Consider the following 23,989-nt stretch of genomic DNA (forward strand, 5'->3'; position numbering starts at 1 on the left):
CTCAGGAGTGAAAGTTCCTGACAATATACTGACCAATCCAGCCATGACCTTGTGCGCCTGAGCAACTGTGAATACGTTTTTCAAGTACAGAGCATCTCAAGGCAAACCGAACTGAATGGCTTTATTTACATCTTATCCATTAAATTTTACAGAAATCTGAAAAATCAGTGGAATTCCCCATTAAATTGGTAGGCTAACGTAAACATTTAGGCTAAAGTGGCGTTCCTTGTTTAAAACATAACAATATTGAATAAACAATTTTTCATTCATTAACAATAATTTTCTTGTGGGGAAAGTATTAAAAAAACAGATCTCAGTTACGTAACTGAAGCTGATAACTAACTGATAAAGTGCTTTGTGATGACTCAAGCGCTTCCGGTGAACTCTTCTAAGTTCCTGATAATACACTGACCAATCCAGCCATGACCTTGTGCATGTGAGCCTTCCCACAATGAAGCTCCAGGCACGTGAGACGCTGCTTTCCACAATGAACCGCCAAGCTTTCCTGGTACTCACAGAGCCATACAGCTTCCCTGTGAACTCTCTAGGCACAAGCTGACATATGGTCAGAGGAGTCATGTCTGTAACCCCATCAGCAGGTTGTTAGAACTTGCTTTTCAAGGTGTAAGAGCTTGTGGATTAGCCTCAGTCTCCAATAGATGTATCTAATACATGCTCAATCAAATAACACAGATCTGCATTTGTAAATCGTATGTCATGGCTGTGAAACAGATGGTATTAAAGCCCTGCATTTCACTTTGAGACAAGAAAACACTGACCATCGCTGATTCTCGAAGAAATCTGTCAGCCTGAAAACAAGTAATGTGTTGGTTTTTCTTGATTCAAATCCACATTCAAAATATTACATGAACAGAATGACTGTCTAACGTAAAGACAAAATTGTGATCATGTAATGTATTTTTTTTATCATGTGGAAATTATATATGAGGCTCCCATGTTGTGCAACTATCTAAGCCAGGGGTCGCATCCCCAGTGTTAAGAAGAGCCATTTTGTCCTTTCGACAAAAATCAAACCACCTTGGGAGCCAAATATTTATGTCCTTTTTACAATCTTGGCTGTAAATATGTCTCAGTATGTGCTAATGAACTAGCATAGGCTAAAAACATGATATAGCTTTAGCTCATATAGCCACTTTTCTCGCATCTCCAGCAGGAAACTTTTCCGTAAAAGTAGAACAGTTTCTTGTCTCTTAATGTTAGACTTTTTATGAGGCTGAAGTCGCTTCTCATTCGTCAGCTTCTTGTTTGAATTTTCCTGTTCCAACTTAAATGGTGCCTGTGGCGCCAGAATGTAACCACTGCACCATTTAAGGTGGAACGGGAAAAGTCGAATGAGAAACTGACTTCAGCTTCGCGACTTTTTAGTGTTTGACAGTTTCTCGTTGCGGATTAAACGTATCACGAAACCAGCTGAGTGCTTGCAAATGCAAATGAATCTATTTGTCTCCAAATTTTCGATGTTCGTATTAAACATATCACTTAGCTCGTTGCTATAGTGATCAGCAGTCTGTGTGGCCGTCCATGACAATATGTTAGTGGTGGACCTTTACGTGTCTTCAAGGAAGCACGCTAGCCTTCACCTTCCCAGCTTGGTAGCATAATGAGAAACCTAGCTAGCATGAAAAATAATAAAAAGACAAGAACTGAGCACATTTGAATCCAGTAAATTCAGTGCCTTGTTTTTCAGTGTATGTTCATCATTAGACCTGACTCAACAGCATGCACATGGTTGACCCAAGGTCAAGGTGAGCAAATATCACCCTACAGTTTCTTGTGAAAAACCAGCAGCCAATAACCAGGTTTGCAAACTTTACTGTTTTTTCCATGTCAGCTAACCTAAAAAACAAACTGTCAGAGCGTCTTAAACTTATCTTTAGATTTCACTGAGGTCAGAGGAAATCTCCTCTGAGTCTTTAGCCTCATTAGAGGGAGGGTTCAAATCTTTGACACTTACCTCTCTGAGCACACCAAAGCTTTGGACATTCCTGAAGGCTGCACACGCTCTTTAAAGCTCTTTTTGCTTCTAGCAAGACCAGGTTAACCACAGTGCTTTAGAAACATGCATACAGTAAATGACAATGTTACAAGGACTGAAGAAATCTGACACGGCCCCATAAACTAAACCTAAAGGAGATTTTCCCTGGTTTGATCATAGCAACAGGAAAACTTGTTTTGACAGCATGTCAGAGTAGGAATACTCTTTCTAGATCAGCTTTACATTCTAGCACATATTAATGTAACACAAAGACCTGCCACGATGCAACAGTTTGCATTTTGCCTGCTGAAAAAACCAAGTAAGCAAGTATTAGTTTGAATCTGCATGTTGAAAATGCATCGTGCACAGAAACTAATAATACTAACTGTACTAATTATTATTATACTAGGGCTGTCATGATTATTCATTACTCGCTTGTTTAAAAAATATTTTTAAAATAAGAGATTAAAATTCACTGGAATAAGAATTTATGATAGGAATACTGCCACCTCTTGAGTTGCTTATTAGTAAAAGCACCTTTTATTCCTTTTTTATCTTATATTAATATTATATTTTATTGCAATATCCCATTCTCTTAAAATATTTTACATGATTTTACATTTTCTTAACTTGTTTTTCTGTCTTGGTTTGTTTTCTGTCTTGGTTTGCACTGATTAGGAGTAGCACTTATTTCATTGTAATTTTTCGTACAGTGGCAATAAAGGCATTGTATTCTATTCTTTTCTATTCTTATGTTCTCAGTGAAGCTTTGTGGTTAGTTTGCCACTTGAATCATAATAAGAGAATCTGCAGGTCATTATAAAACTGTGTTTTGGCTGAATGTTGATTCTCTGCATAAGGGAGCTATTAGCACTATTGTTTTCATCACTAAAGTAGAGGAAACCCACACCAGCAGGATCTCACAAATGCCTGTATGTTACAAATTTCATATCGCTGCTGTTGGAACAAAACCTTGTATCTCCAAAATGGTAACTTTACAGGAGAAGGAAAAAACACCTTATTTGTAATGTAAGTCAATGGAACCAGATATTTTTCCAAGTAATTTTGGGCCGTTTCTTTTGGCCCATTCATCATGAAATGTGAAGGGTAATGGGTTTTTTCAAATCATGTAAAAAAACTGAAAAACAACAAATATGGAGATACAAGTTTTCGTTCCAACAGCAGTGATATATATGAAGTAAAATTAGATGTTTGATATTATAAGTTTCATGAATAAGAAGGAAAAATGTATATGAATATGAAGTAAGGTTTTGTTTAACTAGGTTATCGCTGAACAGCTCAGCTAACAGGCTTACAGGCTCCCCCAAATAAGCTACGCTTTACTGAAAGATTCACTACAGTGATTCTTCTAAAGAGAAGACCTCTGCTGTGTAATGATATTCACAGCCATGGCAAGTTCATTAAAGGTTTCCCAAATTTTTCAAAGTGGGATTAAAAACGACTTGAAAAGCATTAAACTGCATTCACTAATACCACAGATAACATGATAATGCAGATTTTAAATCCTCATACAGGGCTTGATGGACACATATTTCCTCAAAGGCTTTGTTTTCTTCAAAGGTGTTTTCAGTGGCTTTGTTTTTTTTAATAATTTCCAGTATTTTGGAATCTGAAAGTCTCTGCACAGTATGTTATTGTCCTGTTAGATAAGCCTATTTTATTATTATTATTAATGAAATTATGTTGCGTTTTAATAATATTATTTTTTAATTAGTCAAATAATCTGTAGATGACTTAATCATTAGTATAACAGTGGCAGCCATTGTATATATTCTCAAATTTTATCTTATAATCACAAGAAAACAAAGTTGGCATCTTGAAATAATGAGCTGGTTATCTTGTCATCTCAAGATAACAATCCAGAAAATTATAGCAACAGCTCAAGGCCTTTCCAGACCTCCGTAGTTAAGTATACAGTAGTGGCTTAGATAATGTGTGTGTGTGTGTGTGTGTGTGTGTGTGTGTGTGTGTGTGTGTGTGTGTGTGTGTGTGTGTGTCTGTGTGTGTGTGCGTGTGTTCTTGTATTGCTATACTTGTGAGGACACGTCCTCACTAGGATAGGACTATATGAAATTTTTGCTCAAGTGAGGACATTTTGCTGGTCCTCACTTGAGCATGTGTTGTTTTCACCACATTTACTTTTTTATTTGAAAACTAAAAGAGCAGAAAAATTCCCTTTTGGGTACTGAGGTTAAGGTTAGGGTTAGGTTTAGGTGTAGTGTTATTTAGCTACAGTAACACAAAAATCAATACAAGTCTATGGACGTCCTCACACTTACAGCAGGACAAATATCCAGAATAAATGAAGTAACACAGTAAAATAAAGTGCTCTCTAACTTATTTTGGTAGAACATCCAGCAGCACAGCACTGTCTGACCATCAGCTCAGCGTCTGATCTTCTCAAACACAGTGCAAATCTGCCCATTACAAAGTGCATAGAAAATGGAGTTAAAGTTTTAGGGTGGACGCTGCTAACTGGCTGACTACACTGGTGCGAGTGAAGAACTAACGGTGGGACCGTTTTAATCCCTAAATTGTAAAGCACTTTGGTTTTAAATGTGCTAAATAAATCAAATGTACTCACTTACTTACATATAACGCTGTAATAGTGCGTTGATTGGTTAGAAATTGCGAGTCTGTGCAAATATTGCGACTCTTGATTGAGTTGGCGTGAGTTTGTGGGCCTGTGCGCATGCGCAGTAGGAGCAGCCACGGTGCTTCGCACGGGCGGTCAGTAGAGAAGAAGCAGAGCTGGAGTTCAGTGGCCGGACTGAAGAAGAGGCGCTGCTGACGCAGAACAGGTGTGTGTGTGTGTGTGAGAGAGAGAGATCAGAGCTCCGCGAGGTCACAGGTACAGGTAGGTCGCGATGATCTGAACTTTTCACCTTGAAAGCGACGCATTTTCACTTAAAAGAGTTTCTCGATTAACTGGCGTTCATTTAAATCCAGCACTGGGTCGAAATTGCGCCTCTTAGAACATTTCTGCTGCTTCAACATGTCACTGATGGTCATCACAGAAAATATGAATGATATTTTTTGCTTTCAAAACATCTTAAACTCTTTCAGAAGGCGAGCTCTACTATTTGCAGACTGTAGGGACAGTTACTGTAAAGGCTGCCCTGCTAGATAAACCAGCATAGAGCAGCATATGCTGTGTTTTGGATGCTGGTATGCTGGTCAACCAGTATGACCATGCTGGGTGACCACCTAAACCAGCACTAGACCAGCATAAAAAGCATAAATCAGCATAGTCTGTGCTGTTTATCTCAGCAGGGTGCAGCGCTCTGTCAGCTGTCTGAGGCAGTGAAATACTGTTTTACAGTTATTACAGCTGTTATAGCTTCAGTGAGTTAGTACATTTGTGCTTTATAGTCTAGTATAATCTACTGGATTTGGAGATTAGATATAAAATAGGCTAGTAAACTTTCTAAAGCAGAATTATGTGATGTGTTGTCGCTCAATGAACCCCTCATATTAATTAAATAAAGCTAAAAAAATCACTTCTCCAATTCTTACATCTTGCAGAACCTAAATAGTAGAAATTTGAATTATTATGACCAGATTTATGTAGATAAACTTACATACGACTTACTGATTGGCTGGCTTTTTGTCTGTGGGTGTGTGTGGTTCTTAATTTGTATATCACTGCTGTCGGAACAAAACCTTGTATCTCAATTTTTGTCGTTCTTCAGTTTTTGATATCATTTGAAAGCGGCCGTTGCCTTTTACATCATGTGTGAATTTCATGATGAACAGACCAAAAGAAATGACCCAAAATGGCTTAAAAAGTCTGGTTCCATTGATTTAGATTTAAAGTGAAGTATGTTTTTTTTTTCTCCTGTAAAGTTACCGTTTTGGAGACACAACGTTTTGCTCCACCATCAGCGATAAGTTAATCTGTAAATATCATTAAATTCCATCTTCCTTAGTTCAGTTTATCTTAGCTTGCTCTAAGTATTTGCATATGTTGCACCGATGTTTTGTTTAAGCGCTGTCTGATGATACACAGTTCTGTCATCGTTTGTACATTTGTATGATTCTATTAGTTCTATCTGCACAAAATGAATAAATAAATAAATAAATAAAGCCAAAGTAATAAATCAGTTCACTAAACATAATTTGGTTATGCTTATTTAATGCTTTCATTAAGTATTAAGATATATGTTATTCTTTGTTAAATTCATGTATTAGTAATTGATCAGTAAACAGTCATATGCAAAAACACCCCCAGTCATAGTTCACGCTTTGTTGATTTTCAAAGTGAAAATAAGTTAATACATCCTCCACCAGGAACACACTTAACTATTGTTTTTTAATGCAAATTTTACTGCCTAATTTTTTTATTTACTGAGTTTAACATACTGGGGGGGGGATAAAATGTAATGTGTGCCATAACTTTTGCACAGGCCACATTTTATGTTAAATTTAGTAAATAAACAGTAATTAGGCATTTAAATAAAGGCACTGTAGAGGATGTGTGAACCTACTTTCACTTAGAAAATCAACAAAACATTTGGGCGCCCAAACTTTTGCATACACGAGACTGTAACACCTTAAACTGACTTTAAAAAAATTACCTCACTTTTATTAAGTAAATTAACAAATAATTGTCAGGTTAAGCCTAAAAAAGTATCTTTTAAAACATTAAATTCATTATGTGAAATATCAGTTTGTTAAAAAATTCATATAAATTTGTAGTAAAGAATTCTGTTACCACTTATAGTGTATGTATTTATGTTGTGGCTCAGTGATAATAAATAAATAAATAAATAAATAAATAAATAAAGGTCATAAATAGGTTTATTTTTTATATAATTCAACAGCAAAAGCTTTTGCCATGTGCTATTCAAACATCAGAAGGTGTCTTGTGTTTTATTTCAACTAACAGATGAAACTATAAAATAAAGGCTAGTTATTGACAGTGTTTTCTCTACTGGAAGCCCAACTGAAAGTGCAGGCCTACCCGACTGTGTCTCCTCTTACAGGTGATTCATTCTGACACAGTGTAGTTATGCAATGAGTTTAATCACCGCTTCTGAAATATCTTGCTTGACATCATTTTGAATGATCTTTTAATACTGTGGAATGCTTTTGAACTTCTGTTGTTCTTCAATGTTACTTTATCTTGACATATTTATGAAAATGAGAAAGAACCTGCTCTGGTTCTACACTTGTGTGTAGTGACACTGCTGTTCAAAAGTTTGGAGTCACTATTTTTATTAAAACCAATTTTGTTGCAGGTCCACATAGAAAACAGTTCTATTAAGATACTACTATTCTATAAAGTCAAGTTTCAACCAATCAGTAGGGAGCTATAAAAAATGAAGACATATTAGATTAGGTGCCTCAGATATGAAAAGTGGTGATCAGATCCAGGAATTACTGTTTAGATTATTGCAGTGTATTTGTCAGTTAATTAAGGTTTTGCTGTTGCCAAAAAGCTTGAAATATTAAAGGGTAATAATTTGATCGTTGAATGTAAACAAAGTAATTCAGAGTGGTTGGGTGTGGGATGGTTGCTTGTAGAGACTCAGATTTCTTTACAGTGGTGGTGATAGGAACCAGGGGTCGCCAGGACTACAACACAAATATAGACATTTTATTTACTGTCCAAAACCACCAGTGGACCTACGTGTATCTTCAGAGTTTTTAAATGTAATGATGTTGATGGTGAAACTGGTAAATCTGATAAAACAAGTTGTCTTTGGTGACTGTTTTGCTTTACGTGTACTCCTCTGCCATGAATAGATTAAAAAAATGCAATTTGGGCCAAAAGCTTATCTCGAAACTTTCATAAATCGATGTCTCGGACATCACGCACCATTTTCATAAATGTTTCATGTAATAGCTCTCTGTGAGGGAGCTTCTCAAGGCTTCGAACGTCTGGTTCCTATCACCACCACTGTGAACAATTCTGGCTCTGAGTTTCTCTAGTTTCACACCAAACCACTCTGAATGACTTTGTTTACACCTTAAAAGATTGATATATGCAGATATTTTGACAAATCTGTAGATTTCTCTCTTTAAAATACCTTCTTTTGTTTAGCTAATAGTATATCGATCTACACTGTATATGTTAATATTGAATAACAGTTATCATTTAAACTTTTCAATGGTTGTGTATCATGTATCTTTCATTTTGGATCAAACTTGTATTTATCATATTTTTGACTGTTCTTCCTAGGCTACAGTAAGACATTCAGACGAGGGGAAGCTCAGTTTCCGACTCGTCCTCCAAGCCGAGTGGTTTTCCCCGCTGGACAGGCTCATCCTAGCGTTCGGATGCATTTGTCACTAGATACTATGAACATGGTGGACGACAGCTGCCTCTCGCCCGGCAACTTCCACGAGATGGTAAAAGGTGGCGTGGCAGCCATCGGCACTCGTGTCCACAGCATCGATGTCATCCTGGGCTTCACTAAGGACCAGGGCCCATTACTCAATCCTGGAGCCAACACTGTGCCTCACAAAGTTGGAGTGGAAAGTTTAGGAGACCCTGGAAAGCAGGATCACCCAGCACACCCATACGGACACATGCCTCTGAGGGACAACAATGAGCAACCTGCTTTTCATGGTGAGTTCCCCAAGGGTGTACCTTGGGGCCTTTTATGTTTTCCCCCAATACACACACACACACACACACACACACACACATATATATATATATATATATATATATATATATATATATATATATGTGTGTGTGTGTATAATATTATGTATATATGTATATTATGCTATTGGTTGTAGAGATAAGAGGAGTGTGTAGTTCTCACAGTCCCAGAAGTCTGTCTTTTCACAGTTGAACATTATTAAAAGTGATGACAGCATTGGAAGTCTAGTGGAGACCTGTGTTTTCCTTGCACTTTGCTGAACTTCTCGTTGTTTCGACACAGTGGTGGCATTGGGCCAGGGTATTAGTGCCTTTACCTTAAATAACCTCACCAGCTTTATCTTTTCATCTGCAAATGTGCCAAGTTTATAGGTCTAAATAGATTAAGAGTAGCGATGTATTAGTTTAGGCTGTTGCTGCTTTTGCATTAGCTGGTCTATTACAGAAAACATTGTAATAGAGAGGCCATGCATCAAGGTGGAAAGATGTTTAGGGAGAAAACATAGAAACGTACTTATTTCATCTTATTACTTCTTATAGGATCAGTTTTAGGATCAGTTTTACAGACCCAGATTAAGCCCAGTGGCATTCCACTTTAGTCCAGAAATAGGCTTAATCTGTGTCCAGACCCAAAGATCTCACTCCATTTTACAATTTGTAAGATTTTTAGAGCTAAAGCTCTTAATTTCCAGTCAAAACAACTATTAAATACAGGCTTTTTCAAGCATCAGAAAAAGCTGAAGACATATATTTAACAGAAACTACACAGAAACCTCAGCAGCTAAATAGAATATCATTTAGTGTGACCTGCATTGAGTTTTTCAAATATATTTGCAAGGATATTTTTCCACATCTCCAAAGTTCAGTTTTAGAAGTTGTTTTCATTGTCCGTTTGTCAAGATCCAAGCAATCCCAATTACAATCCCAGCTTCTTGACAGCTACACATCCTTTCAGACCCATAGCGCTGAGTCGTCTTCTCACAGTGGAAGGATGGACAGAAACACCAGTCAGATCTGAAGCAGCTTGATTTTCTCCTCTCTCTCAAAGATGAAAGCTTTATTTTTATCTGATGGGGGGCAGTTTTGGTGTCTACCAGGTCTTCCAGGTGGTTGTTAGGAGCCACATTTTCTCTGTATCTTTTAATCATTTTTTTTAACTCAGTTTTGGAAACTCCTGTGTTTTCACTTTGACTTTCTCCATCCTTGTGCAGGTGGAATATTTTATATCTAGTCTAGTCTCAGAAATATCTCCTGAAAAATGCATAACTTTTACTTAATGGCTGTTTTGACTAGAAATTAAATAAATAAAGGTGGTCTTTTGCACAAGTAAAAAAAAAACTTCTCCTGAAATGCATTTTTCACAGCTCTGAAGCTCTAAAAATGGGCTCATATTGTCCTGTCTTACAGCGACAGCTAAATCTCTAAATAAATTGGTGAGAGGCCTCATCCACAATCTGATCCCCTCGTGGAATTCCCCCTAATCTTTTCCTGCACACAAATGAGATTGCACAACGGTGCGTACCCGCAAATAATTATTTTTTCTTTCATTTTTTTTATTTGGTCCGTAATCTGTCTTTCTTTTCAGGCTGTGAGATGAGAGCACCTTTTAGAACCTAGATCTCATGGCAGGGAGAGTTATCCAAGCTCTGGGTTGGAGTAGATCACTGGCATTGCTAGCGACCAACCAGGATGAGTTCCTTGCCTGTCCTGCTCGCTGTAGGTGGAAGTGAAGTTGACTGGCTCACTTTTGATGGTAGATGGCTAAAAACATCATTCAAATTTATTCAAATAGAACGCACCTTTACATCATTCCAGTATTTCACCTTCCTTTATACAATAAATGGACCATTTATTCTGTTTTGGTGCCTGCGTTTGTATCAGTGCACCACCTCTGATAGCAGTACGCTTTAGAAACATGAGATCTCTTAAAATGTGCTTTTAATATGGATTTTGGGTTAATGCCACTGAGTTTTAAAACCCTTCTGCATAGTTCAGTCATTGAGATCCAAGTCATTCGGAGTGGTTTGATGTGAAGATTTCATTGTTGAGAAAATTGCAGACTCTTTACAGTGGTGGTGATAGAAACCAGGGGTAGCAATGTCTACAACACAAATACAGCCATTTTATTTAGCATCAAACACAGCCAGTGAACGTACACATGTCTGAGTTTTCATATGTAATGTTCACAATAGTAAAATAGTGATAACCTTGTTTTTGGGCGGGGGGCGGGCGGGGGCATTTTGCCTTACAGTGCTCTGCATATGCCTGTCCACCATGAATAGATTAAAAAATATGTTTTAAAATAATGTTTTAAGTGAATTCATAACCATCTCTGATGCAGCTTTTAGAGGCGTTAAACTCTAGAGATGTCAGGTTCCTATCACCACCACTGTGAACAATTCTGATGCTGTCAGTTCTCTAAAACAGAGAATTTCATGTCAAATCTAAATAAATGAATGACTGAATGCTTATACATTAATGATTTAATTATGCTGAAATTTTGAAAAATGAGTGGAATTCCCCTTTAAAGTGTTCTCGACACATATTGGCCTTCATTTACTTTCGCTTTCATTCACTTTTTCATTTTACTCATGTACAAACACCAGATTTATTTGCTTTATATGTGAATAAAATCTGATGCTGAAATTGATGCTGTTGGTCACATATTATTTTGAGTCCACAGCAGATTCTGAACTTTAAACCTAAACCCTAAACCCAATCCTGATATTCAAGTAGCTTGTTAACAACTAAAGCATCTGTAGGTAATCTATAATGTACTACCAGAATAAACGTGGCCCAGTTTGAATGTATTTGTGCTGCTAAGACTGAGAGAAAAGGCCGAGAGTGTCACCAGGGTCCGAGTCTGAGGTTATCTGTCGAAGACGGTCTTGACCCACTGAAATGACTGCGTTCTCCTCAAGTTGCCAGCGAGTCTGAGCGCTTTTATTGAGAAGTCCGGCTCCTGACAGGCAGCGTGGTGATCCCTGACCAGCCCTGACCTCCTCATTGTGTTAATTCAGGCTCTGCCATAGTCTCTTAATGAGCGTGGACTCAGCAGCCCTGACGCTTTCGTTCCAGCCTGTTGATTAAAGCTTTCCTTTCTGTGCCATCTTCCATTCGGGCAGTGTTTACTGCAGGGTTCCCTCTGATTACTAGATCACAGCCTGTTCAGCCACAAGACATTGCTAAGCTAGTTCTTTAAAGCATAATTAGCGTCTAAGAGTGGAAAGCTGTTAGCTTTGTTAGCTGGAACTAGAGATTATAGAGATTATTAGCGCCATCAACTTGGTTTGCTAACCAAAAATCTGCACACTTGTTCAGTGAAAATTACTGTTCAGAGAAAATCATTTATCTGCCTGATCTTACTTGAGTAATCAGATGCACTTTAATTAGCACGCATATCGCTGTTGTCGGACCTCGTATCTCCATTTTTGACATTTTCCAGTTTTTAACATAATTTGAAAGTACCTGTTGCCTCTTAGATTGTTTGTAAATTTCATGACAAATGGACTAAAAGAAATGACCCTAAATGACTTGGAAAAAAATCTGGTTCCATTGGCTTACATTGAAGGTAAAGTAGGTTTTTTCCTTCTCCTGTAAAGTTCTCATTTTGGAGATACGAGGTTTTCTTCAGACAACAGCGATATGTTTCTGTTTCCGAGTAGCAGATGGCTAACTAAGCTAATTCACCCAGGCAGTCATCTTTGCACTTGACATAATTAACTCACTGTAACTCCCAATTATCTTTTTGGACCGGAGTTTGTGAAGTTCTTTCTTAGAAACGGTAGCGATATCCTCCGGCCAGGCCTGTGTAGAATAAAAGCCTGAGCTAGATTAGAGGCCGGGTCTGCAAGGAGGCTATCAAGGGAATTAGCAAGTAGCATCTGTTCCTACTCAGATTAGAAGGTGGGAAACTCTTAGTGAAAGCCGCATGGACATGCTTGTGCGAAGTGACATTTGTGCTATTGTGTTAAGCACGTGCTATGAGTGGACACCAAGGGTCATGATATGTATTGTACATTTTCATCTATTGATTATGTGGCTACTGATAGATATACAGTACTGTGCATACGTACTGTATATCTATGAGAGCACCTTGTCAAAATGGCCATTAAATACAAGTTTTTAGAGATACTTTTAAGCAATGGTGGACGAAATACACAAATCATGTACATGTACCAGTAAAAGTAGAAGTTCCTCCCTTTAGACCTCCACTTGAGTAAAAGTACAAAAGTATTTGCCTTCAAATGTACTTAAGTATCGAAAGTACTTAAGATTAATTATGGCTCTGATGTCCTATTATCATTTTTGTAACAGGACTCTTGTATTATTAACTCATTTTAGGTGAAAATACTCCAGTGTCAAAATTATCATAAGCACAAAACACTGAAGGCAAACAGTTTCCATCAGGTAGAACTGAGTGGCTCTGAAATCACTTTCAGAAAAAAGAAACACGTCAGTCACAACTGCATATGAGTACATATTTCTATATTGTGGTCTATTTACACAAAGTTAGGTTAGTTCATCATTAATGTTGAACAGACTCTCCCAAAATTTTACGCTGCTGCTCTGATGTTGACCCGTGTGCTTGCACTGGGTCGGTATGACCAACAGGTCAAAACAAGCTCAAACAAAGTGCGCTGTGCCCTGATTGGTGTTCTTGCTTCACACTTCTTTCGTTTTGACATGTTATGTTTTTATGCACACATAAACCAAAAGGAGCGACAGATTTCTCATAATGTAGTGGAGTAAAAAGTGAGATATCTGACTTTGAAATGTAGTGGAGTGAAAGTAAAAAGTGGCCCAAAATGGAAAAACTTCAGTAAAGTACAGATACACAAAAAACTACTTAAGTACAGTAACGAATTACATTTACTTCGTTACTGTCCACCACTGCTTCTAAGGAGATTAGATATAAAATAATCAACTGGAAAGATGTGTAGCTGTCAAGAAGCTGTTACTGAGAAACGTATATTAGAACATTTGCAAGTCAAACAAAGAAGCTGCTGCTTTTCTCAGAACAATGGACTGACCACCCCAGAGTCAGACCACCTCCAGACCTCAGCATCACTGAGTGGGTTTGATTACTTGGATTGTGAGAAGCAGAAAGTGCTAAACCAACTTCTAAGACTGAACTTTGGAAAATTATCCCTGAAAAATGGAAAGCTTGTCTCCTGAAAAGAAATGCATACATTTCCTTAGAAATATTGTCTTTGTTATGTTTGTGTCTCTTCAGACGCTGAAATATTCTCCAATAAGTGTGAGGGTGAGCTGGGAGAGGTGAGGAAGTCGTCCGATAGTGACAGGAAGTCTCCGGAGCAGGGGGATGAGGAACAGCCGAAGAAGAAGCACCGGCGGAATCGGACCACCTTCACTACCTACCAACTCCACGAGCTGGAGCGGGCCTTCGAGAAATCCCACTACCCCGACGTCTACAGCCGCGAGGAACTGGCCATGAAGGTCAACCTGCCTGAGGTTCGAGTGCAGGTGGGTTTATAATACTTCTTGTGAAATGTCTTTACAATATTTATTGCTTATAACAAACATTTATATGGTTTATAACAGAATCAGTCTTCCTGCAGTGACTAATCTTAAGTGAAAGACTTGTATTAGACCACTTTAGCTTTTTTTAACTGAAATGATCCTGTGCTTAAACACAAATGGAGTCCTTTTCTCAACCACTTCAGTTATTATGTTCTCCGGTGAATATGTCAGTTAGCACTGACAAGCTAAAGATGTTTTGAGGTTAATAAAGTACATTTATATAGTTTATAACAGTTTATTACGCAACACTCTTTCCATGGAGACCCATCCTCAAGCAGGCTGTGCTCAGGTCAGTGATATATATATATATATATATATATATATATATATATATATATATATATGATGGATATATGTACATTTCACACATTATATAAATCTGCCTATTCAGTCTACAGCAGTTTAGCCCTGCCCACTTACTGACATTATAAGGAGTGTTTCAGCCTGGACTGCTTTTTTAATGAGACACAATACAGAACAGCCAATCAGAACAGAGCTTATTTACAGATATCAATCTTAAAGGCGCAGTAACAAAAAAGGCTGTTTAATTCTAAATAAAATAAAGAGAGGTTGAATAATGGTCATGTAAAAATTATTTTTTTTGTTCATTAAATGACAATTAACGCTATAAGCGGGCCTCAAAGGGGAAAAATTAAATGCAAGAAAAATGTAGCCCGTTATTTGTAAACATATGAGTCTGCAGCATTAGCACAAGCTGCTTTAAAGATGCATTGTGATTGCACAAAGAGATTTCTAGAATTATGTCATTGTCTATAAACCATGGCTTCATCACATTTGTATTGCAGCAATGGCATGTATTTGTAAAGCTTGTTATTGCCTATTAAACTGATAGTATGTAATAAGGAAGTTGCACATCCTGCAACTTTATTTATCTTTTTTGTTATAACAGTACAGAGAGCTAATCTTTCTAGCTCTCAGTGTCTGCTGCCCTGAGTAGTAAATCTGCAGGTCACTTTTTTATGCATGTAATGAGGTGCTAGTTCATTTAGTATAGCTGCTTGCCTGGTTCACTGAATGATCCAACCGTTTATTTATATGAACAGAGTTTGGCTCAGTAAATAAGAATATGATCCACTCTGATCCACTCGTGCCAGCGCAACACACACTAACACACCACCACCATGTCAGTGTTACTGCAGTGCTGAGAATGATCCACCACCCAAATAGTACCTGCTCTGTGAGGGTCCATGGGGGTCCTGATCACTGAAGAACAAGGTAGTAAAGTATGCAGAGAAACAGATGGACTACAGTCTGTAACTGTAGAACTACAAAGTGCACCTATATAGTAAGTGGAGCTGATAAAATGGACAGTGAGCGCAGAAACAAGGAGGTGGTCATAATGTTATGCCTGATCGGTGTATAAAGTGAACAATGTACAATATTGAACAGGTTTGTCTTGTGTGGTTGAAATGCAGTTAGTAAGAAAGTGCTCAGAGCTGCCATTGAGCAGTGGAGTTTATTGTGGAGTGTAGGAATGAAGTTCATAAGGCATTGTAATGTGCTGTGAGGACGCTCCTGTATCATGACTTCAGTTTAGGACAGCAGACCTCACTGTGTCCCTTTGGCTCAGGAGTACAGACATTCTAGGACAAAAGTTCAACAGTTGAACTTGCCTCACTGCTGGCCAAACAGGAAAGTGAATGTGTTGAGAAGTCTTAGGATATGATTTATGCTGTTCGACTTCTGTTTTTTCATGTATTTTAATGTATTTTGCCTGAATAGTGTTGGTGTGTTGCCTTTATCATGTCTAACAGGCCTAATGTGAGATTCTTTAAATAAAGTCAAAGTAATGGATTTTGCAGTTTATTTTCAAAATAAAAGTCACAAATTTAGTTTCTTTTGTTGCAGTTACTGCCTTTAAAGAGAGTCCTAACTTTTTAAATAACCCATTATTACAGCAGTTTAATAAAGTTAATAAAAAGTAAAAATATTTGAAATTGCTCTTTATTTTCAAAATAAGAGATCAAAATCACAAATTTTACATTCATTATAGCTGTTAGCTTCAGACAGCACCAACACAAACCCTTTCTGATTGGGCACTCTTGTGGTACTCTTGCTTTACTGAAGCTCATGTTTTCCTCCAGGTCTGGTTCCAGAACCGTCGGGCCAAATGGAGGCGGCAGGAGAAGATGGACGCCAGCGCCGTGAAGCTCCATGACTCACCCATGCTGTCCTTCAACCGGCCACCCATGCACACCAATGTAGGGCCCATGAATAACTCCCTGCCCCTGGACCCTTGGCTGACCTCTCCTCTGACCAGCACCACGCCTGTGCACAGTATTCCAGGCTTCATGGGGCCTGCGCAGGGCCTGCAGGCGGGCTACCCTGGCCACGGATTCCTCAATACGCCCCAGCCCATGGGCCAGAGCATGCAGCCCATGGCCCCGCCCCCCTACCAGTGTCCGGCAGCTTTTACTGACAAATACCCGCTGGAGGACGTTGACCAGCGCAGCTCTAGCATCGCCTCGCTGAGGATGAAAGCCAAGGAACACATTCAGTCCATGGACAAAACATGGCAACCCATGTGACAGTTGTGGCAACACTTGCTGGACTGACACGCTTTCAGGATTTGTTGTGTTTGGACCTTGTGAGTGGACACGAGGCAGGTTAATGAATCAGAACCAACCAGAGCACTGTGTTCTACTTTGAATCTGGGATAATGTCTCATCATCCCAAGCCTGTGGTGAAGCGATTAAATGTGGGAAGTAAATGAGTAAAATGCCACAATATTTATTTTTCTATTGGATAAGGGTCTCAAGCTACATTTTTGACACCTGAAAAAAAACAAAAAATTGGACGTTTTTACGACAAAACAATTGGTACGTTGCTATTTTCTGTCTCTTTGTCTTAGATTACATTTGGCGAGTTCTTTACCTCTAATGTTTTTTAATTGAGGCTCAAATAGTCTGCTTTTTTCCTCCTCCACCAAGCCCACACTTATAAGACGTCTGGCAATAATTTAAGCTAGCTGGTTTTGTTGCAGCGTACAATACACAGTGTTGTGAAAGAAAAAGCTGAGATCAGGAGTAGAGGCGCACTACAGAAAGGCCAGGTCCTCACTGCCTCCATGAAAGTTCATACTGTTGCAAGCCAGGCCTCTATAACATCCCAAAGACTGTGAAGAAAACAAACTTAAAGAATGCCTTGAAGGTGCTTTTTTGACTGTTGCAAAGCTGGATAGGCCATTTTTATTGCTGCACTATGTAAATTTTTGCTAAAATTGAAAGAAGGAGGGAAAAAAGGCTAAAATATGCTGCGAGTCGCCCTTCACAGCCTGAAATAATCATTTAAAAGTCAGTGGCGTCGGGTTGGGAGTTTTTCATACCACATCGTACATCTTTAAATATGAACAGGCTCAAAAAGAAGGTCCGGCTCGATGTTTAGATCTCAAGTGCAAAATTAACAGTAAACAAGATAGAACAGCAATAGTAGTTAATCCGCTCACATCTTCAGAAACATATCCTTCACAAAATTTTGACTTTTGAACTCTTTGAACTCTCTTTCAGTCATCAGATTCATCCACCTGTTGGGGCCCGATGCATTGCAAAATGTTTATCCACATGTTGCTTGCATTTACACATTAACACCAGAGAGGTCTCCAAATCCCCAGATCTTACTTAGTGCAGCCCTAAATTACCAGCATTTCTGCCCTTTCTTTGTTCTCTTCAGCTCTCCAGAACACACTGGACAATATAAGGGAGCAAATTTACTACAAAATAACATGGAGTTGGTTTCCCAGTCAGGGATTAAGCCTAGCATTCTGAATGGAGGTTGAAAATGTAGTCCAGGACTAGGCTTAATCCCTGTCTGGGAAACCAACCCTAAATGTTTGGTTTAAATGATATATGAGCAGTTTCGAAGAACCACACTCTTAAAAATAAAGACGCCAAAAAGGGTTCTTTAGAGCGTCGCAATAGAAGAAACTTTTTTGGTTCCCTAAAAAACTTTCAATGGATAATTAGTTAAAAAGCCATAGAGCTTTTTAAATAAGCCAAATGTGCAAGTGTGAAGAATCCTCTTTAAGTCTAAGAACCACAATGTAAAGGTTCTATACCAATTCAAGAAGAACCTTTATTGCTAAGAGCATAAACAAGATATTAACACTAAGGGCAGCGTTCATTAGGCCACATGACACCTACATAAGCCTTTTATGACAGCTGACATCACAGAAGCATATATAGGCTTATTTCAGCAAACACATGCTGAGGTGAAATTGCATCAAGCAGCCTGCATGACAACTGATGCTTGTTTAAGTAGGCCTTTGTAAATGTTTATGTACATTTATGCCAGCCATGAAAGGTTTATGTAGGTGTCGTGTTGCCCTATGAATGCTGGCCTTCAGTAAAGCATTACCAAGAGGATGGTGAAGGTGCCACTATTGCAGTTTTGTCTAGGACTAGGCTTAATCCATCGCCAAAAAACAGTCTAACAGCTAAAGATGCTTATGTATTCAGAAAACATGAAGATGGCTGTATTGTCTTCAGAAAGAGAGCTAATGCGAGGTGCAAGGCAGCTTGTGTAGCCATATGACTCCAGCTGGGGGGTTGGGGGGGGGGCACCTCTTAACACCCACTTAACTTACTTAAACCTGATTAATTCTTAATTCACTTGACTGGCAGGTGCTTCAGAGAGACAGCACAAAGACATCAGAGCTGTCAGGCAAACGGCAGGAAAAAACAAAAGTCTTTTTTGACTGAGGACATAACCCCACTCCTCCACCCCACCCCCCACTCCCAGGCGTAATGAACACAGTAGAGATGGGGCTGTCCGGGTGAGGGGTCATTCAGAAAGGCCTGCATGCCTCAGTGCTCGTTAGAGGAGAAGACCTGTTGGCAGGCCGGACCGTGAGTGACCTTTACGTGCCGGGGAGCCGTCTGCTGGGTCACCAAATCCTCGCTGTTCAGCTCAGACGACCCAAACCCGGCCTTTTGTTTCAGCTTCTATAGGCACAGAAAAGGAACAAAACAGTCACCGAACAACTAATAAGGCTTTTGCTGCTGAATAACTGGCAAAACTGACTGATTTGGGTATGAAAGGACTTTTTTTCATACGTTGTTGAATGTACGGATACAATAAAACATTTTGCTTGTATGTGCAGAGGTGGGTAGAATAGTCTAAACCCATACTTAAGTATTACTACTTAATACTTTAATTAAATATTCTCTTTTGATTCGAGCCGAAAAGCGTTCATTGGAGCAATGCCATAGAAGACCCACTTTTGGTTCCCTTAAGAACCTTTTAGGTGGATTGTAAATGACGTGTGAATGTGAAGAACCTTCTGTTCTTCTCTTTTTTGATCTTTTTGGTCTAAAATAGAGTGAGAGGTGTGAGCAACAGGAAAGCAGTCCAGGAGCTGGACCAACATAACAGAATGAAATTAAATCCAAAAAAGAAATTAATAAATAATTGGAACAAAAGTGGAGCAGAGGAAAAAAAAAGTACACTACCTCCCTCATAAATATATTTAAAAAAAAATACACATATACACCACTGTGCAAAAGTCACAACCCCCCCTTCATTTATTCAATTTCCTGTCAAAGTACAAGGTATTCATAATATATCGCTGCTGTTGGAACAAAACCTCGTATCTCCAAAATGGTAACTTTACAGGAGAAGGAAAAAACTACTTTACTTTTAATGTAAGTCAATGGAACCAGACTTTTTTCCAAGTAATTTTGGGTCATTTCTTTTGGTCCAATCATGGTCAAATTAACACACAATGTGAAGCACAACAGGAATTTTCAGATTTTGTCAAAAACTGAAAAATGAAAAAAATGGAGATACGAAGTTTTGTGCCAACAGCAGCGACATATTTAACAGTAAACTACGCAGAGGTCTCAATAACTACATATCTTTTTAGTTTCCTTTTATTACAGCTCCCATTCTTTTTAGGAGATTTGCTTTCAATTTTTCCAAAGAAATCTGCAGGGATAGATTTTTCACACGTCCAAAGTTCAGTCTTAGAAGTTGGTTATGTTTTCCAAGTAATCCCATTCAGTGATGTTGAGGCCTGGGTGGTCAGTCCATTGTTCTGAGAACACCAGCATCTCTTAAAGATGAAAGCTTTTAGTGTTGTTTATCTGGTGGGGACAGTTTTGGTGTCTCCCAGGTGGTTGTTAGGAGTCCCATTTTCTCTGTATGTTTTAATGATTCCAAGTTTGGAAACTTTTTTCATTTATTTTCCTTTGACTTTCTCCTTCTTTATGTGAGTGGATTGTCTTATCTGCTCAGAAACATCAAAAAATTAATAGCTTGTACCTAATGATGGTTTTGACTGGAAATCAAGTAAATCAATAGTGATCTTGGGCTTTTACACAGTGAAAGTATCCTAATTTTACTTAAGCACATGTAACTGAGTGGAACTAGTTACTACCCACCTTTGTTTACATCTTTATGGTGCACTAAGATCACATTGGCCGTCTTTTATTGCTACAATTTCAATCATACCCACTTTCTTATTGTCCTGTGCATCATATGCCAGGCATGTTGCATTATTTTCTTACATCATATAGCTGAGGCATATGGATTTTCAGCTGACTATAATTGTATTCTGCCCTAATCTTCACAAAAATCGAATCCAAGTGTGACATGACAATCATCTTTGATAATAACACAGAAGTGCAACTTATTTGAAAAGGAAACTCTCACAGACTGTATTGTTGACGTTCAGTAAACAGGCTTTAGCGGAGGAATGCGTATTTGTCTGAATGCTGCAAAGTTTGATTCTCATCACTTTTGAGAAACTTTGTGAAACTCCATAAAAATGAAGTGGCAGTTTTGGTATAAAAATATTTTCATACTTCCTGTTTTCATTTTCGTGCTTTCAGTCTTCCAGGTTTTAGTCCTCTGCCGGCCGTTCCTGCTCACACACATTCCTGCTACTTCGTGGAGAACTTTCAGGGTTTTGTATTTTTTAAAAAATGCTGTTATGATTTTGTTATTTTAGTAATTTGTGCTTTTTGCTTCCCGTCTCCCACTTTTGTTGTCTGAACAATCTTCGGCTCACAGGGAGAATCTGTGAGATTTAGGAAACAGGCACGTGTAGATAATTCAGCCCTGAATTAAAGAATAAGCCAAAGGTTAGAAAACTGAAATATGCAATAGATGATTGGGTAAATGGTGTTTGTGTGTTCTTATTTTGTCCAAAAAGCTGTACAGAAACTCGTCCTTACTTAGCCATTTGTAACGTGCTAGCTGTTTTACAGTTTCCTTTGATTATGAACTGAATTTGTCCATAAATATGTCTTGGAATAAACAAATCTAGTTTGATAGAGCTTGTTTCTGTCCTCAAGTTGAACTTTGTCGTTCCTGCAGTTAAGCTCCTCTGGAAGTCCAGTGCTGCATTTCACACAAAACAGCAGAAGACTACGGAGACAACAAGTGCAATAAGTACAGATAAACTACTGTCTGTAAACCACTGTGGGCATTTATTGTATTTACTGCCCCTCTTGTTCTGGGGAGGGCGATATGATGATATGATATCATCATCACGACAAATGTCACAAAATGCTTTTCCATGCATTGTGGGTAACAATAGCACTTAACACTGAGCAACTAGACCAGAGGTCACTAATAGGCGGACCGCAGTCAGAGTCCAGACCAAGGCGCTGTCCTATGCAGACCTGGACCTATAATCGATAAACTATGGATGATTATTTAATTTTGATGGGGTGGTCTGATTTTAATTGGCATAACTTTTCTAGCCTTTCCGGTAGCTTTAGCGGCCTCGGAGACTCACAGACCAATCACATGCGTTGTACATATCACACGTGACGCTACTCAGCCAATCAGATCTGTGCATTACGATGAGCACTGAGACTCCAGTGAGTGTCGCTCACACAGGGGAGGGACGAGGCGAGAAACAGCAGTCGGAGAAGAAAGTGAGTCAGAGGGAAGTTATTTCACATGGTGTGCTCTAAAAAGAGAAAACTGACCATAAATGTTGTTGAAATATGACTGAACTGTACTTTATTTGATTTGACATTCAGTCAAATCAAATCTACTAGGCCACTTCAGTAAACAGTATATGGCACTAAATCATGATGCAAGTTAGACATGATGATGTTCCGGACCTTCGCTTGACGAAATTTTCTCTAACTGGACCTTACTGAATTTTAATTAAATACCCCTGAACTAGACGATTCAATTAAAGGACTAAAAAAGGCACCTCAAAACTTCAACATGTGAAGAAATCAATGGGAAAAGCTCTCCCACATTAAGGGACTTTTTTTTTCATTCTTGCTAATTTACTGACTGTTAAGATAAATCTGTTTTGCAATGTTGGGCTTGACTCATTTTTTGGCACAGGAGTGTAGAAGCTCCTAACGTCATTGTTGATTTCAGCAAACAGGTTCTGTCCCAGTTGGGCATTATTTCTAAATGATTTTTCCCACATTAATAACGTCAAAACATCATGACCTTGACATAGCAGTGTTAATAAACCTTCACTTTATAAGTAGCTTTTGCTTCAAAAATGACCTCCACTGATAATGCTAATTTGTGTTAGCATCTCTATATGAAATGCTATGTCAGGCTAACGTTCACTTCCCCTCCCTGAATTTAATGCTGTTAATCACAGCTTTGTCTGCTTTGGAGAGCCTAAAAACAGGACAAATAATTAATCCATTATGTACAGGGGTACACTTGGCATTACAGCCCCCAAAACAACAAGATTTCACCATTAACACTGTCTGTTCTGTTCACATTTACCGCTGCTTGAAATGAGCTACTTCTGGAGTTATCCACCAGGAAGTTAACCCCTTAAAATCCCAGGCTTATTACATACTGAAGCTTATAGTTTAGTAACTACAGGGACTGCAGTGCAAACTGATTCAGCTATTCTTAGGTTATAGAAGTAGTAATAAAACTTTGGGCCCACCGGACTGTCTGTCCACTCAATGGCTATCTTCGCAACACCGCCAGGCAGTTATTTCCAGCCATACAAGATAAGGCTCCTATCTCTTTAAAACGAGGAGAGACCTATAAAACTGAACCTAAAAGCAATGTTAACATTTTAAAGGCATATTTGAAATCACTGAAAAAATCAAATCTGGCAAAACAGCATTTTTCACTCATGTATCTGCCAATGCAGAGACAAAACCATGTATAAAATGTAGAAATTGGGATCTACATCTACCTGGATTGGCATTATGAAGAACATTTATTTCTCTAGAGACCTAAGTGTTAGGCCCAGTGTTGCCTAAATATTCTGCCACTAAATATTGACTTGAAATATCAGTCAGATATAAACATCTGTTCGATGCTGATAATTCTGAAAAATACTTTGTACTTAAAGTTAAATGTGCTGATATTGGCCCACTGATTTGTCTTTTCCAGCTTAATAAACCTCAAAAAAACAAAACATTGTAATATGTATTATGTATCGTGAGAACATCTTCAAGTATTGTGATATTTTTGCCATATCGCCCACCCTACATTGTACTCTGTCCTTGTTGTTTTTGAGTCTCTGTGCTGGGTGGACACACATAAGAGTACAGAAGAGTTAGTCCTTCCATCTCCTCCTGCTTCCCCCTCTTTCTCTTTCTCTCTCTCGCTCTCCTGACTGGTGGCAGGCAGCCAGCCCGTTAGGAAGATGAAGCTCCAATCAATCAGGCCTCGGCGGGTGGGGCGAGGGGTTCAGCAGCCCCCCTGGGCCCAGCGCTCCCTAATTACCCCCAGGCGCTGCTGCTTCAGCACATGTTCTGAGCTGTCTGGTCCCGCCGCAGCCGTGCTCCCAGTGTATGTGTGCACAGGGCGCAGACAGATGGGAGACCACGGGGACCTCTCGTGTGGAC

General features: G+C 38.8%; 1 protein-coding gene across 1 annotated transcript; it reads left to right on the top strand.

The window, feature by feature from the left end:
- Positions 1-8,299: 8,299 nt before the first annotated feature.
- rx1 (retinal homeobox gene 1) lies at positions 8,300-16,723 on the top strand. The gene is made up of 3 exons (XM_036586860.1): positions 8,300-8,591; positions 13,867-14,117; positions 16,280-16,723. Exons 1-3 carry the CDS (start codon positions 8,300-8,302, stop codon positions 16,721-16,723), a joined length of 987 nt encoding a protein of 328 aa, XP_036442753.1.
- Positions 16,724-23,989: the final 7,266 nt, after the last annotated feature.

The sequence above is a fragment of the Colossoma macropomum genome, unplaced genomic scaffold, assembly GCF_904425465.1.
Source record: "Colossoma macropomum unplaced genomic scaffold, Colossoma_macropomum, whole genome shotgun sequence".
Lineage (NCBI taxonomy): Eukaryota > Metazoa > Chordata > Actinopteri > Characiformes > Serrasalmidae > Colossoma > Colossoma macropomum.

Bases quoted from the DNA above. Each gene is read 5' to 3' on its own strand.
- rx1 (XM_036586860.1), top strand. From the start codon at position 8,300: ATGCATTTGTCACTAGATACTATGAACATGGTGGACGACAGCTGCCTC. The intron at 8,592-13,866 runs GTGAGTTCCCCA...GTGTCTCTTCAG, and splicing joins TGAGCAACCTGCTTTTCATG to ACGCTGAAATATTCTCCAAT. The intron at 14,118-16,279 runs GTGGGTTTATAA...GTTTTCCTCCAG, and splicing joins TGCCTGAGGTTCGAGTGCAG to GTCTGGTTCCAGAACCGTCG.